Source organism: Thalassophryne amazonica, chromosome 4 (assembly GCF_902500255.1).
Source record: "Thalassophryne amazonica chromosome 4, fThaAma1.1, whole genome shotgun sequence".
NCBI lineage: Eukaryota > Metazoa > Chordata > Actinopteri > Batrachoidiformes > Batrachoididae > Thalassophryne > Thalassophryne amazonica.
In genome coordinates this window covers 125,018,824-125,037,247 of record NC_047106.1, presented here as the reverse complement: position 1 = coordinate 125,037,247, position 18,424 = coordinate 125,018,824, and the positions used below count along the sequence as shown (strand labels likewise).

Sequence of the window (18,424 nt, the reverse complement as noted above, 5' to 3'; positions counted from 1 at the left end):
TGCTGAAACAGCTCTGAGTCTTTGTGGAGATAAAGATGTTGTGAATCTGTATCTGTGTTGGAAGACACTGATGTAAAGGGAGTCCACACCTTATTGTTTGACAACATCAACAGCAGACTTGAAGGTCTTGTGGTAGACATTCAGGCCTGTGGTGAGTGTGATTTTCTAACTGTTTTTCACTGAACTGGCTGAATGAGTGAGCCTTTGAATATTCTTTCCTGAAATGGTCTGTTCCTTTGGTTATTTTCATCTGATGTTTTTGTAATGACTTAGACATGAACATTAGTGCCAAGATAATAAATCTCTCAACAACACTTTCACCACACACAGGTACGTACACTTCTGATAGCCGAAACCAGGGCGGCAATGAAAGCATGAACATGATCCACAGCAATCACTGATTCTACAAATATCTTAGCAAACTCAGAGCTCAGGTGACATGGTGGATTAGTGGTTAGCACTGTTGTTGCACAGCAAGGAAGTCATGGGATTGCTTTCCCGCCTGGGCTCCTTCCCACTTCCAAAGACATGCAGGTTTAGATGAACTGGACACTTTCAAATTGATCGAATTCTCAAGGTTGGCACCACGTCATGTCAGCTAAGTGGCCAATTCGAAGGCGATAATTCATACTTCCATGACTGGCCGCTCTGTGAAAACTCACTCGGGCTGTATGCTGTTCTGTTTAAATTAGCCGCTTTGCTTTTGTCTCTATCTTGCTTCTATCAGCCAGCTGATCGCTCTCATTGAATAGAATGGCAAGATTTACACACCAAGATGACCTGAAAGGAACATTGTACATTAAATTGACTTTATTGATGAGTCTGACCCCTTTGAAAAGTGACCAAATCACATGTATTTGTTTTGAGGTTGGCAATGTTTTCACCGACAAAACCTTCCACTAGAGGTTAAATGCCCTGTTGACCGACCTTGAGAATATGTGTTTATGTGTCTATGTGTGGCCCTGCGATAGACTGACGTCCTGTCCAGGGTGTAACCTTGCTCATGCTCAATGACTTCTGGGATAGGCTCGAGCCCCCCTGTGACCCTTGGAGTAAGTGGGTATAGAAAATGAAAGAAGTCAGAGGTTAATAAATTACATTATTACCGTTATTTTTTTCCGGATATCATCCACTCCAGGCGGTGGCGGTAATGCAGCTGCTGACAAACAGTTGGACAGCAGAAGAAGGTAGGGGCGGGCTCAAATTGGAGTGGACGCCATCTCGGGCTTTTGGTGACACTGAAGAGATTCTGGCAGTCAGCTAAAATCTAATTACATTGCACAAACAACCGATTATTGTGGTCATCTGAGGTAAATAGTCCTGCTTCCGTGCTTAGCTTGTGGTCACTGTAGCTGTTCGCGTCCCTTTCTGTTTCCACGTTGCTATATTCGTTATTTTCCTTTATTTTGTTTTGAGCGTTAAATGTGGTACTTTGCCATCTAAGTTCGCGTCAGCTAACTACTAGCTTAGCATAGCACTCTCCCTTTCGGCCTTTCGAACCCTCGTTGGATGTGTTAATTTATTACATAGTTTTAACATTCGAAGGACTGTCTTTTACGGTAGTAGGGGTGCGTAGAACTTTTTTTTTTTTAAGACGCCGGTTTCAGTAATGTTTGGGAATTTATGGAATAATGCCGCATTAGCATGAAGCTAAAGCTGAATGCGCTATTGCGATAACTTTTAGCTGACATTAAAAAAGGAAGCGAAGACGTTCTTGTTTTAAAAAATAAAACGCTCAAAACGTGATAAAGCTTATCAAGCATACGTGTTTGGTTGAGTTCACCCCATGTCACAAAAGCTAACTGGCTATCTTTGTGACAGAGGCTAATCGGGCAAACATCTAGGTTAAATGTCTCAGATTTTGGCTTTCTAATTAATTTCAATGTCACCGGGTTTCAATGTTTATTGGCCTTTTTGAGCCTCTGCTTTTTGTTAACCTTGTTATTTGTTTCAGGTTTGGATAAACTTGGAGACGGGTTGAAGCTAAGCATTATGGCTAGCTAAACAGCGGGCCAGCACTTCAAAGTTAGCAAAGTCCTCCTGGTGTTTTGTTTACTAAACAACTTTGGAGCCTTCTATGCTAAGGCCAAATTTAAAGGAATAACTGCTTGGATGTCATTTTATGCTGAGAAAGAGACTTTTCTTTGACATTTTCTGTCTCACAACGAACAATTGTTGGAAGTTGCTGAAAACATTGAATACGCTTTTGGATAATTGTAGCTTCAAGAGGAAAGGACAATCTGAGATTTCTGTGGACTCAGCTCATCCGCAGACTGTTAGTAACTCCTACTTGAGCATAAACATTGAACTACGCAGACATGAGTGTTGCCAGAACAGAGAACCCAGTCATTCTGGGCTTGTCCAGCCAAAATGGCCAACTTAGAGGCTCAGTGAAGCCTGCTGGAGCACCAGGTGGCAACGTCCCCACGCAGCAGCTACATCAAATGAAAGGCACAATAAATAACGGTGGCTCCCAACTAGCCCCGTCAGCAAACGCGGTCATCAAGTAAGTTCTAAGTGGAAGACTTCGAAAGAATAAGATACTTCTTGTTACAATGTGGCAGCAGTGATTTCTTTTTCTGTTCTCCATAGGCCTGGAGATGACTGGAAGAGAAGTTTGAAATTGCCTCCAAAAGACATGCGTATGAAAACTTCGGTTGGTACAGCAGTTACTTTTCCACAAAATAAAGGGCAGTTATTATAACATCAGCACAACCCTCCCCCTCCACCCAGTCAGAGACAAAACAAAAAAAGATCAATTTGCATGATGGTTCAGCGATCAATTTGCATGATGGTTCAGCACACATTCATAATGCAGCGGTTGTTTTTGAAATTGTGTGCCTGCATGTTTTCCATCACAATGAGAGGTTTGATGGTGTTCCCAGGCTCTGCTAAACTCAAAATATTTAAATTCTCTCTTACACACACACACACACATATATATATTTAATCGTGAACATCACTGAGTTTTTAAAATGCTTATCGCAGAGTGTTCTCTTTTTTACAACATCGTGTAAGTTTTATAAGTCCGCGGACACTGATCTGTGTGTTACAGATACAAATCAGTTTCCTGAGTTTTGCGGAGGAAAAATGCCACTCAAAGCGTAGCTGTTAAGAGAGTTGTCGTAAAGCAGGACTGGTTGGTTGCTACTGTGGTCTGTCATTGTCTCAATGTGGAATCATTCACTTATGCATCACAGTACATCTTACAATTGAGATCTACAGTAGTGTTCAGAATAATAGTAGTGCTATGTGACTAAAAAGATTAATCCAGGTTTTGAATATATTGTTACATGGGAAACAAGGTACCAGTAGATTCAGTAGATTCTCACAAATCCAACAAAATCAAAACATTCATGATATGCACACTCTTAAGGCTATGAAATTGGGCTATTAGTAAACAAAAAAAAAGTAGAAAAGGGGTATTCACAATAATAGTTGCATCTGCTGTTGATGCTACAAACTCAAAACTATTATGTTCAAACTGCTTTTTTAGCAATCTGTGAATCACTAAACTAGTATTTAGATGTATACCACAGTTTTTCATGATTTCTTCACAGCTGCTAGGCATTAATTTTGTTGGTTTGGAACCAAGATTTTGCTGGTTTACTAGTGTGGTTGGGGTTATTGTCTTGTTGAAACACCCATTTCAAGGGCATGTCCTCTTCAGCATAAGGCAACATGACCTCTTCAAGTATTTTGACATGTCCAAACTGATCCATGATACCTGGTATGCGATATATAGGCCCAACACCATAGTAGGAGAAACATGCCCATATCATGATGCTTGCCACCACCATGCTTCACTGTGAACTGTGGCTTGAATTCAGAGTTTGGGGGTCGTCTCACAAACTGTCTGCAGCCCTTGGACCCAAAAAGAACAATTTTACTCATCAGTCCACAAAATATTCCTCCATTTCTCTTTAGGCCAGTTGATGTGTTCTTTGGCAAATTGTAACCTCTTCTGCACGTCTTTTATTTAACAGAGGGACTTTGCAGGGGATTCTTGCAAATAAATTAGCTTCACACAGGCATCTTCTAACTGTCACAGCACTTACAGGTAACTCCAGACTGTCTTTGATCATCCTGGTTATTCTTTTATGCATTTTGATGGTTGTTCTCTGTTTTATTCCACGCGTCTGTTTTTTTGTCCATTTTAAAGCATTGGAGATCATTGTAGATGACCAGCCTATAATTTTTTTGCACCTGTGTAGTTTTCACCTCTGCAATCAACTTTTTAATCAAACTACGCTGTTCTTCTGAACAATGTATTGAACGTCCCCTTTTCCTCAGGCTTTCAAAGAGAAAAGCATGTTCAACCGGTGCTGGCTTCATCCTTACATAGGGGACACCTGATTCACACCTGTTTGTTGCACAGAATTGACAAACTCACTGACTGAATGCCACACTATTATTATTGTGAACACGCCCTTTTCTACTTTTTTTTTTTTAACCAATAGCCCAATTTCATAGCCTTAAGAGTGTGCATATCATGAATGCTTGGTCTTGTTGGATTTGTGAGAATCTACTGAATCTACTGGTACCTTGTTTCCCATGTAACAGTAAGAAATATGCTGAAAACCTGGATTAATCTTATTAGTCACATAGCACTACTTTTATTCTGAACACTACTGTACATGCCTCTGATATTTTATTCAAATTTGGGAGTATGTGATGGTGGCAGAACTGCCTTGAGTCCTCACTGGTAACCACCCAGGATGACAATGGCCTATCCCACCTCTTAGAAATATCCATCTTTCTGCTGCAGTCAGATGAAGCCTGGCATCCCCTTGGCATTCTCTAGTTACTAGGGTCTACAACAATGAGATGTATGCATGCTGGATCATGCAACAGAGGAACATGGCCAATATGTTGTAGTTGACACTCCCTAAAGCAAGTCATATTCCTCATCAGTCTCCCTAAATAATCATACATTTGACACAATCATGCCAGCGGTACCCAAGTATCCTCTGAAGAGACGTAAGCCACCTCGTTATCACCTTGGGTAACTGGTTGGCATTGTTCTCTACCATGCATGAAAACTGGAGGCACCAGCATCCTTCAGACTTACACCATCATTCTCCTGCTGAAGTATTGTTATCACCAAACACCTCTGTCCAGTGACATGAGACAAATATTTAAATCTCAGGACCTCAAATATTTTTCATGTTTAATAAATCTGACTTTGAATGTTGTGGCAAAACTCAAGACTTGACAGACTAAACAAATGTTTCCAATATTAAATTTTATATTTTCGGTGAGCCCTTGGCCATTGTCATCAGTTTCCCGTTTTTCGCTGACCACAGTGGCACCTGGTTTGGTTTTCTGCTGCGGTAGGTATCAATGTTTGACTTGCATATTTAAAGGGATTTTATGCATACTAAGGATGGGACCAATCCGATCCCTGTATCGGTATTGGTTTCTGATACCAATGTAATTCAAGTGTCGGAAAATACCAATGCAACCTGCGGCATTTTCTGATACTGGAGAGGAACCCGCTCTGCTGCTGCTGTTTGCTGCTCAGTGTCAGGAGGTGAGGGGAGAAGGGGAGGTTTCTGAACTGAAGCCAAGCTGTTTGAGAAAAGTCTCTTCTGCAATAATTCTAAATGTCTATAAAATAGTACTTTAGTCTTTCACCAAAACATCATATGTAGGTCTGTATCTTAGATGTGCATTCTGACAAATTGTAGCTGAAGTTTCAGGTCTCCTTTTTCAGAAAATTCTCTAAACACTTCATCATGAAGCTTGGTTCGGAATAGTGTCGGTATCGGCAGATACACAAATTCAGGTATAGGATCGGAACTAAAAAAAAGTGGATCGTGCATCCCTAATCCATACCTTGGCTGTCTGACAATTTTTCTTTGATCTCTGCCTTCAACAACATAGTTTTACTCTGTCACAAGTCAGTGTTTTCCCCCTTTTTCTGTATTACTCAAACAAACTCATCTTGCTCAAACATCCACATAACTGAGTTATTTAAATTGCATTTCTTCTGCTTTCTGATGCTTTTTTAAACTTCACATCTTGACATCTACATGCTTGAGTACATTGAGCTTCTGCAATGTGATTAGATGTTTTCTTTTAATAAGATTGTGTAAAGGATTATCTTGTAAAGTGTCTGAATGTTTTAAGCTATTATCAATTTCAAGTTCTAAGGCACCAGTTGACATCTTGGGAATTAAATGCAAATTCATGTAATGCCGTTTTATGTGATTGCAGGATGTGACTGCAACGAAAGGTAATGAATTTGAAGACTATTGTCTAAAGAGGGAGCTTCTCATGGGAATCTTCGAGATGGGCTGGGAGAAGCCATCTCCAATCCAGGTAAGTGCAGAGTGATGCCAGTTATTGGTTTGTAGCTACTGTTGAAGTTGAGCTGTGATTTTGTAATTAGACAATTTAATGGTTGGCTGTATTTGGAGACTCTTGAAAGCTATTGCCTTCCTGTTTGTAATTCTGAGTGATGGAACCCATATGCATGAAGATTAGATGGCAGAGGAGTGGGGTGTATCATCAAGATGTGGTCACCTTTTATAGGATAGAATTTCCTGATAAATGTAATTAATTTCCTTGTGAAAATCTGACCATTGACCCAAAGATAAGGACCTTCACCAAAATGGTTGACCTTTGCCAGGGTGGTTCTCAAATCTGTCGAATTTGTTACAAATTGTGTTGAAACCCAACTTTCTTGACATTTTAACAAAATTAACCATGTATAGACAGTTCCAGGGAGGACCCTCATATACAACCCCTGACAAAAATTATGCAGTCACCGGCCTCGGAGGATGTTCATTCAGTTGTTTAATTTTGTAGAAAAAAAGCAAATCAGACATGACACAAAACTAAAGTCATTTCAAATGGCAACTTTCTGGCTTTAAGAAACACTATAAGAAGTCAGGAAAAAAAATTGCGGCAGTCAGTAACGGTTACTTTTTTAGACCGAGCAGAGGGAAAAAATATGGAATCACTCAATTCTGAGGAAAAATTTATGGAATCATAAAAACAAAAGAACGCTCCAACACATCACTAGTATTTTGTTGCACCACCTCTGGCTTTTATAACAGCTTGCAGTCTCTGAGGCATGGACTTGAGTGACAAACAGTACTCTTCATCAATCTGGCTCCAACTTTCTCTGATTGCTGTTGCCAGATCAGCTTTGCAGGTTGGAGCCTTGTCATGGACCATTTTCTTCAACTTCCACCAAAGATTTTCAATTGGATTAAGATCCGGACTATTTGCAGGCCATGACATTCACCCTATGTGTCTTTTTGCAAGGAATGTTTTCACAGTTTTTGCTCTATGGCGAGATGCATTATCATCTTGAAAAATGATTTCATCATCCCCAAACATCCTTTCAATTGATGGGATAAGAAGAGTGTCCAAAATATCAACGTAAACTTGTGCATTTATTGATGTAATGACAGCCATCTCCCCAGTGCCTTTACCTGACATGCAGCCCCATATCATCAATGACTGTGGAAATTTACATGTTCTCATCAGGCAGTCATCTTTATAAATCTCATTGGAACGGCACCAAACAAAAGTTCCAGCATCATCACCTTGCCCAGTGCAGATTTGAGAGTCATCACTGAATATGACTTTCATCCAGTCATCCACAGTCTATGATTGCTTTTCCTTAGCCCATTGTAACCTTGTTTTTTTCTGTTTAGGTGTTAATGATGGCTTTTGTTTAGCTTTTCTGTATGTAAATCCCATTTCCTTTAGGCGGTTTCTTACAGTTTGGTCACAGACGTTGACTCCAGTTTCCTCCCATTCGTTCCTCATTTATTTTGTTGTGCATTTTCGATTTTTGAGACATATTGCTTTAAGTTTTCTGTCTTGACGCTTTGATGTCTTCCTTGGTCTACCAGTATGTTTGCCTTTAACAACCTTCCCATGTTGTTTGTATTTGGTCCAGAGTTTAGACACAGCTGACTGTGAACAACCAACATCTTTTGCAACATTGCGTGATGATTTACCCTCTTTTAAGAGTTTGATAATCCTCTCCTTTGTTTCAATTGACATCTCTCGTGTTGGAGCCATGGTTCATGTCAGTCCACTTGGTGCAACAGCTCTCCAAAGTGTGATCACTCCTTTTTAGATGCAGACTAAGGAGCAGATCTGATTTGATGCAGGTGTTAGTTTTGGGGATGAAAATTTACAGGGTGATTCCATAATTTATTCCTCAGAATTGAGTGAGTCCATATTTTTTTTTTTTCCCTCTGCTTGGTCTAAAAAAGTAACTGTTATTGACTGCCACAATTTTTTTTCTTGATTTTAGTGTTTCTTAAAGCCAGAAAGTTGCCATTTGAAATGACTTTAGTTTTGTGTCATGTCTGTGATCTGCTTTTTTTTCTACAAAATTAAACAACTGAATGAACATCCTCCGAGGCCAGTGATTCCATAATTTTTGCCAGGGGTTGTACATACCCAAGATTGATAGAAATGGCTTATAGGGCCTAGGAGCAATAGGCCAACAAAGATGCAGACATGAAATTGACAGTCAGCCACTACAAAGTCATTTTATTTTTCTTTAACATAGCAAATTAGTGTGTTACTGTCTGAACAATAGTAGTAACAAAATATAATCTCTTAAAAGGGTAAAAAAAAAAAAAATACATTCTAAAATGTATATTTATCAGTTCTTACTTGACTTTGCACAGGAGGAAAGCATTCCCATTGCACTGTCAGGAAGGGACATTTTGGCCAGAGCCAAGAATGGCACGGGAAAGAGTGGAGCCTACCTCATTCCCTTACTTGAACGTATTGACCTGAAGAAAGACAGCATACAAGGTGAGGAGACTTGTTTTTGGCTAAGTCCCAAAAAAATGTAAAGATGACTCTTAAGCCCTCTACACTGTGTAAAACATGGCAATTGGCAATGGATGTTAAACTATGAAAGCAAACTGCTTCTCAGTTAATTTGCAGCCAGTAGTAACTCCATTTGATTCACATAGAATCATGTCCTACATTCAGATCATACACAATTTGTTGTTTCTCTGAGGCTTGTTACCCTGTTTGTCAAGCACACAAATGCAACTCGACAGTAAGTGGACAGGTGGCTTGTAATGCAACGCATAATTTTCTCACCATTTGCTATGGCCCTTGATATGTGTTTATCCCATTCATTTATCAAGATGAGAATTTTTTTTTTTTAGCAATACTAGGAGTACCCCAGATTAAATCGGGCTACAGTTAACCATCAGACTCGTTGATGGGAGTTTGCACACAACCTAGGTGGAGGATTTGTAAACTAGGTCACAATTAGTGGCATGAATGGAATGCAGTACTTTTTCTGTGATGTACCTTGAAAGTAGCAGGGATTACATTAGAGTTGTCAGTGCCCACAGAAAACGATCATATCTGAGCAGAATATCATCTTGAGGAGTCACAGCGCATGGGTTTGTGGAAATTCCGTGCTGTGCAGTGAGTTTAAAAACCAGGATTGGGGGCTGTCGGTGTAAACAAGGGCATTTGTTAGAGGAATCTGCGATCAGGTGACATGGCATCTGTGGCTATGGACAGAGGAATCGCATCACCACATTCATCCAAACGTATACCTCATCCCATTGCCGTTGCGCTGCAATGTGGCTGCTCGGTTATGCTGGGAGGCCGGCTGCTTTGTGCAGAAGTACAAGACTGGCTGTCTATCAGGATGCTCTGTCTTTTGAGCCAGGGTTCTGGTGGCTGAACTGCCAAATATTAATGAAATTGGATGTGATGAAAACAGCTAAGAGTGAGAAAATCTACAGGGCCTTTCATAAATGACTCGGAAATAATCTAAATACGAGGTCTATTAGAAAAGTATCCGACCTTATTATTTTTTTCAAAAACCATATGGATTTGAATCACGTGTGATTACATCAGACATGCTTGAACCCTCGTGGGCATGCGAGAGTTTTTTCACGCCTGTCGGTTACGTCATTCGCCTGTGGGCAGTCTTTGAGTGAGGAGTCGTCCACCTGCTCGTCGATTTTTTTCATTGTTTAGGAATGGCTCAGAGACTGTTGCTTTGTTTGATAAAAATTTTTTCAAAACTGTAAGGCACAACTGAGTGGACACCATTCAATAAATTCAGCTGGTTTTCGGTAAAAATTTTAACGGCTGATGAGAGATTTTGGTCTGGTAGTGTCGCTTTAAGGACGGTCCACGGCGCCTGACGGCGATCTGCGCTTCGAGGCGGCAGCGTCTCGCCGTTTCAAGTTGAAAACTTCCACATTTCAGGCTCTGTTGACGCAGTAAGTCGTCAGAGAACAGAGAACTTTCAGAAGAAGTCGGCATGAGGAGTTTATTCGGACATTCCATTGTTAACGGTCATTTTGTATTGAAAGAACGTGCGGGCAGAGTCGCATGTCGGGCTGGACCCGACCGCGGGGGGTCGCGGCAGGAAAAACACCTCCGTTGGAAATCTTAACGGGCAAGTTGGAACATGCCCAAGCTGTTAAACAATTTCTCAGTTACTCACTTGTTGAAAGCCATTAAAAGCCGCCTGAATTCTACAAATGGTTTTCAACACGGAGGTGTTTTTCCTGTCGCGGCGCACACAGATTTGCCGAGTCGTCACGGAAACGACTCGGCGAATTTGCGCGCACGTCTTTCATTAAAAAAAACAGTGGAATGTCCGCATAAATTCCTCATGCCGGCCTCTTCTGAATCTTCTCTGTTCTCTCACGATGTCCTGGGTGAATTAAGCCTTAAATTAGGATGTTTTCAGCTCGAAACAGGCCGACGACAGCGCCTGGAAGCGCTGCAGGACGTCCCGCTCCGTGGGAAGTCCTTACACCGACAGAAACACCCCATAATCTCTCATCAGCTGTTAAACTTTTCACAGAAAACCAGCTTAATTTCTCGAATAGTGTCCACTCGGATATTCCTCACAGGTCCAGAAAAAATGTTGATAAAGCAACGCGCGCCGTCTCGAGCAGCGTGTGAAACAAAGGAATTCAGCCGAGAGGGCGGGACCACATCTCACTCAAGGCCTGCCTACAGGGAAATGACGTCACCGACACGCGTGAAAAAACTCACGCATGCACACGAGGGTTCAAGCATGATTGGTGTAATCGCATGTCATTCAAATCCATATAGTTAAAAAAAAAAAAATAAAAGGGTCGGTTTATTATCTAAGAGACCTCGTATATTGCTTGCACAGTGTCATGGCACATCACATAAAATAGTCTCCTGCACTATTTTCATTTGAATATGCACTGGGCAGTGCGTTGTGGTGGAGTGCATGTGCGTCCATTTCGAGCTGCTGAACAGGTGTTGCCACCATGATCCAACACTTTGACCAGCATTTGGGAGGCTGTGGCTGCTGCTGGGTGAAAAGTTGATCATCAGAGCAGCAAAGGGACTCTATGAATGGAAGGCTCACGACAGATATTGAAAAGAAAGCTGGTTGTATTGATCACTGAATAGTTTTGAAATGTCTTAAGTGTTGTTAATTTTGAGCTGTACTGTCATATATTCATTCACCTGAGGATGCCAAAGCTTGCGTTGTCTTTACTAATTGAGTCTTTGGATTGATTGAGGGCAGTATGTTTTTCATTTGTTTGTATGCCTGCTTGTTGCAATTCAGAGTCACTGGGGAGCTGGAGCCTATTTCAGCAGTGACTGGCCACATATACACAAACGGTCACTCACCTATGGTCAGCTTGGTTGTAAATTCATTTAACCTGCATGTCTTTGGAAGTGGGAGAAACCCAGAGCACCCAGAGGGCTCCCACACAGACAGGGCAAGAACATGAAAACTCCCCACAGAAAGGACCAAGTGGAAAGTGATCACCTTCTTACTGGGTGGCAGCAGTACAAACCACGAAGCCAACATGCTGTGAGCACTGTACTGCACTGAGTTAAACAGTCAAATTAATCCTCATGAATGTACATTTAGCGTATGAGAGGAAAATGGCAAACGTCTTAGATTTATACAAAAATGCAGCTGTCTAAGTGTAATTCCGCCATCTTGGATCATTTTTGCTTAAAGGCTTGATTACACAGACAGTTTTGTCGGCGAGCAGTACGTAGACCGAAGTTCGCGGTAGTTCCTGCTGTTTTCGCGGTAGAAAGGGGCGGAGTGCGCACAGCGGGGCTCCTCCTCGCTCTTTCCCCCAAAAAACTGTCATAATTGTGTTTAGAAACCAGTCACCATTTGTTTCATTATACATCTGTGTAGTTAATAAAATATTCTCTACAGACGATTCGCTCGCGCGCACGTAAAAAAAAGAAAGAAATAAACTCCGCTCCCTGCTGCTGCTGTTTACAGCGGGGCTCCTCCTCGCTCTTTCCCCAAAAAAACTGTCATAATTGTGTTTAGAAGCCAGTCACCATTTGCTTTATTATACAGCTGTGTAGCTAATAAACAAAATAATCTCCAGGACGAATCGCGCACACACGTAAAATAAAAAGAAACTCTGCTCCACGCTGCTGTGGTGCTGCTGCTCGCTCCAAAAACTGTCATGATTGTAAAATAAAGGACAAAAGAGACATAAGTAGGGATGGGTATCGAGAACCGGTTCCTCTCGTTAAGAAATGATTCGATCCACCGACATCAATAAGATTTGTGCTTAACAATTCTGTTATCGGTCTTTCAGAGTGGCCGTTGTTTTGGCGGGTGTTTGTCAGGAAAATGATAATTTCTCTACATTGATTACAGACCCTGCAGCGGGTCCTTAATCAACTTTTCTGCAGCGTGGCTTTGCTTTGAACCTTGAACCAATTGAAGTGTGGTTCGCAGATTGAAGCAATGCTTCGGTCGATTGCTTCGTTTATTTCTTTCTTTCGCTTAATTTTTCCCCGTTAAAACTCTAAAGAGCATATGTCTGTGAGTATTATTTACCTTTTCTATGTTAAACCGACCTGTTATGGTCTTCTGAAACAGTTGATAAATGTATTTTATAACTTAAAAACGGGAGTGATGCTAATGCGTTAGCATGTCTATGGCATTTTCAATGTTAAAAGTTAGCATTTAGCAATTGCAGCCGTCATCATGTTCGGGTGCATTTGTTTTCAAATTGTAATATTACTTAAATTTATTTTTGCTTATATATTAATAATCTAATGATTATTATATACAATTTTAGAGAGACAAAAAGAACCTGAATTGAAACAAAACAGAAAATATATAATAGAAACTAACATAAATAAATAAATACATACAGAAATAAATGTTTCCTGTGAACACCTAGTGACTCTCACACCTCCATTTCATCCCTGTCTTATTTAAGTTTAATCACAGTTTGTTTCGGTCAAACCATATTTTCAGTTTAATTTCTTCAGTGATTTCCTCCAGAACTATCTGCCAAACTAGAAAACTGCTGCATCCTAGTAACAGCAGAATACTACTGGAATGAATTTGAATAAGGAAAGTTGTATTTTTTTTTCTCACCTAAATGGATTCAGCACTCACTCCAGTTTATTGTCTGGAATAGTCCCAGATTGCATTTCAGAGCTTCTAGAATTCAAACATTTTCGTGCAGGTGGTGTTGGGTGATAAGCTTGGGTTTCAGCTTTTTTTGTTTTTCACCACTTTCATCCCTGAATATGAGTTGTGATTCACTTTTGTGCGGATTAAAGTTGCTAACTGGGACTCCTGTCTTGTTGCGAGAAAGAAACAATCGTCCTCCGTTCTGTTCACACAGCTCAAAACGTTGCGCGGCTCTCTGACAAGTCAAGATAGAACGATAGAATTCAGTCTGAATTAATAATTTCAAAATGAAAGTTTTGTTTTTTTATTTATGTCCAGAGATCAAGGATACAGTGACTGATTTCATATTTATTTACTTTAAGACTGAAGGAAATGCATAGAAAACCTGTAAAGCCTACTTTTAGTACAAAATTCACGAGGTATCGATAAGGGAATCGATAAGGAATCGGATCGATAAGCAGAATCGATAATGGCATCGATATCGATAAAACCTTATCAATACCCATCCCTATACATAAGTCCTGCTCACAGGCTGCTACCAGATACAGGACATGTTCACATCTTCAAACTCCAGACATCTCCACGTCACTACATATTCACTCCCTGATTGGTCATCGCGGCGCGACGAGAACTGCGGTGCTACAGGAAGCGGCAGGATGAAACAGCGATTAAAAAGTATCAAACGCCGTTGTTCGCGTTGTCGCTGTCGTCACGGGAGGTCTCCGGGAGTGCTCCCGGAATTATTCGACATGTCGAATAATTTTTTCGATGATTCCCGGTAAAGCCGGAACTAAGCCACGCCTCCTAGTGCCAGCGTTAACGGCATGTGATCCTTAAGACTGCCAAAAACTCTTCCGGGACGCTTCTGGGAGCTCTTACCGTCTATGTGTAAACGGGGCTTAAGAACTGACCTTTGGTGTGCCTATATACTGTAGTGTCAGTGTCCCTGTAACGTAATGATAATGTGCAGGTAACATCCTAGTTAGTGATGAAAAGCGTAAACTGTGTTAAGACAAATAACACATTAAAATTTCATTCAACAGAAATACGTGAGGACAGCAGTCACTGACGCGCTGTTGCCAAGTGAATGCTTTGTCCTGCTTGATTAGTCATGCAACTGGTAACACTGCTGGCACTTGGCCACCAGCTGTATGAGTGCTCTTGCACACAGATATACAGGAATGAATGTTCGCCGCTGCTGTGACAGATTTCCATCAGTTGGGCTACCAAAAGGCAGTTTGCACTGAGCCGTCCTGATGCAGGTAGGCTAGATATACAGTGCATCCAGAAGTATTCACAACACTTCACTACAGCCTTATTCCAAAATGGATTAAGTTTATAGAGGGGGAGGGGTTACTTGTGTGAGTGACGCTGATGCTTTGTCACCAGTTCTGTTCATTATTTATGGACAGAATTTCTAGACGCAGCCAGGGTGTAGAGGGGGTCTGGTTTGGGAACCACAGAATCTCGTCTCTGCTGTTTGCAGACGATGTGGTTCTGTTGGCTTCGTCAAATCAGGACCTTCAGCGTGCACTAGGGCGGTTTGAAGCCGAGTGTGAAGCGTCCGGGATGAAAATCAGCACCTCCAAATCCGAGGCCATGGTTCTCGACCGGAAAAAGGTGCTTTGCCCTCTTCAAGTCGGTGGAGTGTCCTTGCCTCAAGTGGAGGAGTTTAAGTATCTCGGGGTCTTGTTCACGAGTGAGGGACGGATGGAGCGTGAGATCGATAGATGGATCGGTGCAGCATCTGCAGTGATGCGGTCGCTGTATCGGACCGTCATGGTGAAGAGAGAGCTGAGTAGGGGGGCAAAGCTCTCGATTTACCGATCGATCTACGTTCCGATCCTCACCTATGGTCATGAGATTTGGCTCATGACCGAAAGAACGAGATCGCGAGTACAAGCGGCCGAGATGAGTTTCCTCCGCAGGGTTGGCTGGGTGCTCCTTAGAGATAGGATGAGGGGCTCGGTCACTCGGGAGGAGCTCGGAGTCGAGCCGCTGCTTCTCCACGTTGAAAGGAGTCAGTTGAGGTGGCATCCAGAAAAGATGCCCGAGCCACCTCAACTGACTCCTGGACCCCTCGCTGGAGAGGTGTTCGTGCACGTCCCACTGGGAGGAGGCCCCGGGGAAGACCCAGGACACGCTGGAGGGATTACATCTCTCATCTGGTTTGGGAACGCCTTGGGGTTCCCCCGGAGGAGCTGGAGGAGGTGTGTGTGGATCGGGAGGTCTGGGCGGCTTTGCTTGAGCTGCTGCCCCCGCGACCCGACTCCGCATAAAGCAGAAGAAAATGGATGGATGGATGGATGGTTTATTTTACAGTTGAAAGGCTTTGTGTTTGCTCAACAGGAATACTGCGGGCGAGCGAGGGAGGGAGAGAGACAGAGGGTGCGAGGAAGGGAGAGAGTACTTTTTTTGCGCTCCAACACTTGCTTTGTATGTTTCAGTCAAAATTGAATTGAGAGGGAGAGGACTTAATTTTTAATTTTTACTGTAACGCTTGCTTTGACAATGTAATCGTTTGTTTCCCATGTCAATAAAACTCCATTGAAATTGAGAAGTTGAGAGAGACAGAGCATGCTGTCTTTTTTAAGTCTATAAAGTATGTTATTTCTTTCACCAAAACATCAAATCTAGGCTTTGATGTAGAGTACTGCACGCAGAAAGTACGCAGTTTTTAAGCAAGTCGACACAACACTCCGCAACTGTATGTAAATCTACACAACACTGCGCTACTGTACACCAAGCTTCTGCAGTTCTACACGCCAGGGTGAAAAATCCTTTTATCACTACATACCTAACCTGGATTGATAGATTTTATTCATCCTGCTGGACTTTGCAGGCAGTGGAGCTTCAAAACCACAGAAAAGTAGAGGAGCCAAGCTTCCACGTTCAGAGGACATGTCCAGGTCCATTCCTCATGGACAGATCGCCAGCGAGAGGGCATGTCCACCGTTCACTTCTCACAGACTGATCGAGCGCACGGCCACCAGATGCAGTTCCACTTTGCTTTCACCACCTCCAGTTCTCTCAAAATTGTGGCAAGTTAAATAAAAGTCCATCGACTCCTGGTCACGGACCTATCTCCAGCGAGACGTCATTTTCATGTCCAGGTTAACTCCTCACGGACAGATTGCAAGTGAGAAGACATGTCCACCATTAATTCTTCATGCACTGAAGGCTTGCGTGATTGCTGGCTGCAGATCCGCCCACTTTCACCCTAGGTTCTCTCACGATTGTGGCACGTTACTAAAGTCCATTAACGCTTGGAAATAGTATCTTCTGACTTTTTCCCAATGTATCAAATCCATCTGTGTGTCAGTCTGTAGTGTCATGGAGCCAAACTTGTCCCCTCAGCGTGCAAGGTCTCTGTCTCTCTCACAGAAAAAGTGGATGTGAAAAATAGCGGCGAGAGCTACATACGTGGCAGTAAGCAACTGAAAAGCTGTGCAATTTTCCACCATACCCCATGCGCATCACAACACAAATGTATGCAAGCTCGGTGTGAAAGGGGCTAATGGATATTAAAGCAAGTTAACTTTAGTATGAAAAGTATTTAACATGTATCTTACCTGCATGTGTGGCAGAGCAGCAGGAAACATTAGGGTGATTCTTTAACTACGGGCACTATTGGCCTTGTAAATGTAATTGCCACCACACCATTGCCTTACAATATAAAGCGCCTTGGGGCAACTGTTTGTTGTGATTTGGTGCTATATACATGTGCTCTGATGTCACTGTTTATCTCCATAGAAACTACCCAAACAATCTTTCATACAAACTGTTTAAAGGGACATTACAGTGTTGTGGTGGAAATTATGGCAATAGTGTGGGACAACTACATTTTGTTTAAAAAATAATCACAACAGTTGTATGACATTGAATACCCCAATTATGTTTTGATTATTTTACTGATATTTTATTGAGATATTTTAAAACATTAGAAAAAACATTTACCATTCATTTTTATCATTGAAGATCAAAAGTCTGGGTGTGGGACAAGCACAACTATAAAAGTGTGAAATTTCCCCTTTTTTCTGTTTTTCATACAATATGATCAAAAGACATAATAAGTGCCCGTAGTCTAAGAATCACCCATTAACGAGGTAGAACATAAAAAATAATCTGTGCACTGTGCTGAAATGTCACTTTTCCATTTGTCCTCCATAATCCCTGACACTTTCTCTGACCCAGCCGCAAACAAACTGGTTATACAACCCCTGGCAAAAATTATGGAATCACCGGCCTCGAAGGATGTTCATTCAGTTGTTTAATTTTGTAGAAAAAAAAACAGATTACAGACATGACACAAAACTAAAGTCATTTCAAATGGCATCTTTCTGGCTTTAAGAAACACTATAAGAAATCAGGAAAAACAATTGTGGCAGTCAGTAACAGTTACTTTTTTAGACCAAGGAGAGGGAAAAAAATATGGAATCACTCAATTCTGAGGAAAAAATTATGGAATCATGAAAAACAAAAGAATGCTCCAACACATTACTAGTATTTTGTTGCACCACCTCTGGCTTTTATAACAGCTTGCAGTCTCTGAGGCATGGACTTAATGAGTGACAAACAGTACTCTTCGTCAATCTGGCTCCAACTTTCTCTGATTGCTGTTGCCAGATCAGCTTTGCAGGTTGGAGCCTTGTCATGGACCATTTTCTTCAACTTCCACCGAGGATTTTCAATTGGATTAAGATCCGGACTATTTGCAGGCCATGACATTGACTGTGTCTTTTTGCAAGGAATGTTTTCACAGTTTTTGCTCTATGGCAAGATGCATTATCATCTTGAAAAATGATTTCATCATCCCCAAACATCCTTTCAATTGATGGGATAAGAAAAGTGTCCAAAATATCAATGTAAACTTGTGCATTTATTGATGATGTAATGACAGCCATCTCCCCAGTGCCTTTACCTGACATGCAGCCCCATATCATCAATGACTGTGGAAATTTACATGTTCTCTTCAGGCAGTCATCTTTATAAATCTCATTGGAA

At 41.6% G+C, this 18,424-nt stretch overlaps 1 protein-coding gene across 1 annotated transcript in view; it reads left to right on the top strand.

The window, feature by feature from the left end:
• Positions 1-1,182: 1,182 nt before the first annotated feature.
• The window catches only part of ddx6 (DEAD (Asp-Glu-Ala-Asp) box helicase 6), a 41,474-nt gene continuing 24,232 nt past the window's right edge, over positions 1,183-18,424 (top strand). Inside the window, exons 1-5 of the mRNA XM_034168491.1 lie at positions 1,183-1,310; positions 1,955-2,506; positions 2,593-2,656; positions 6,220-6,324; positions 8,664-8,793. Of these exons, the coding sequence (XP_034024382.1) occupies positions 2,319-2,506; positions 2,593-2,656; positions 6,220-6,324; positions 8,664-8,793 (487 nt within the window). The 5' untranslated portion in view covers positions 1,183-1,310; positions 1,955-2,318. The remainder of the gene's footprint in view (positions 1,311-1,954; positions 2,507-2,592; positions 2,657-6,219; positions 6,325-8,663; positions 8,794-18,424) is intronic.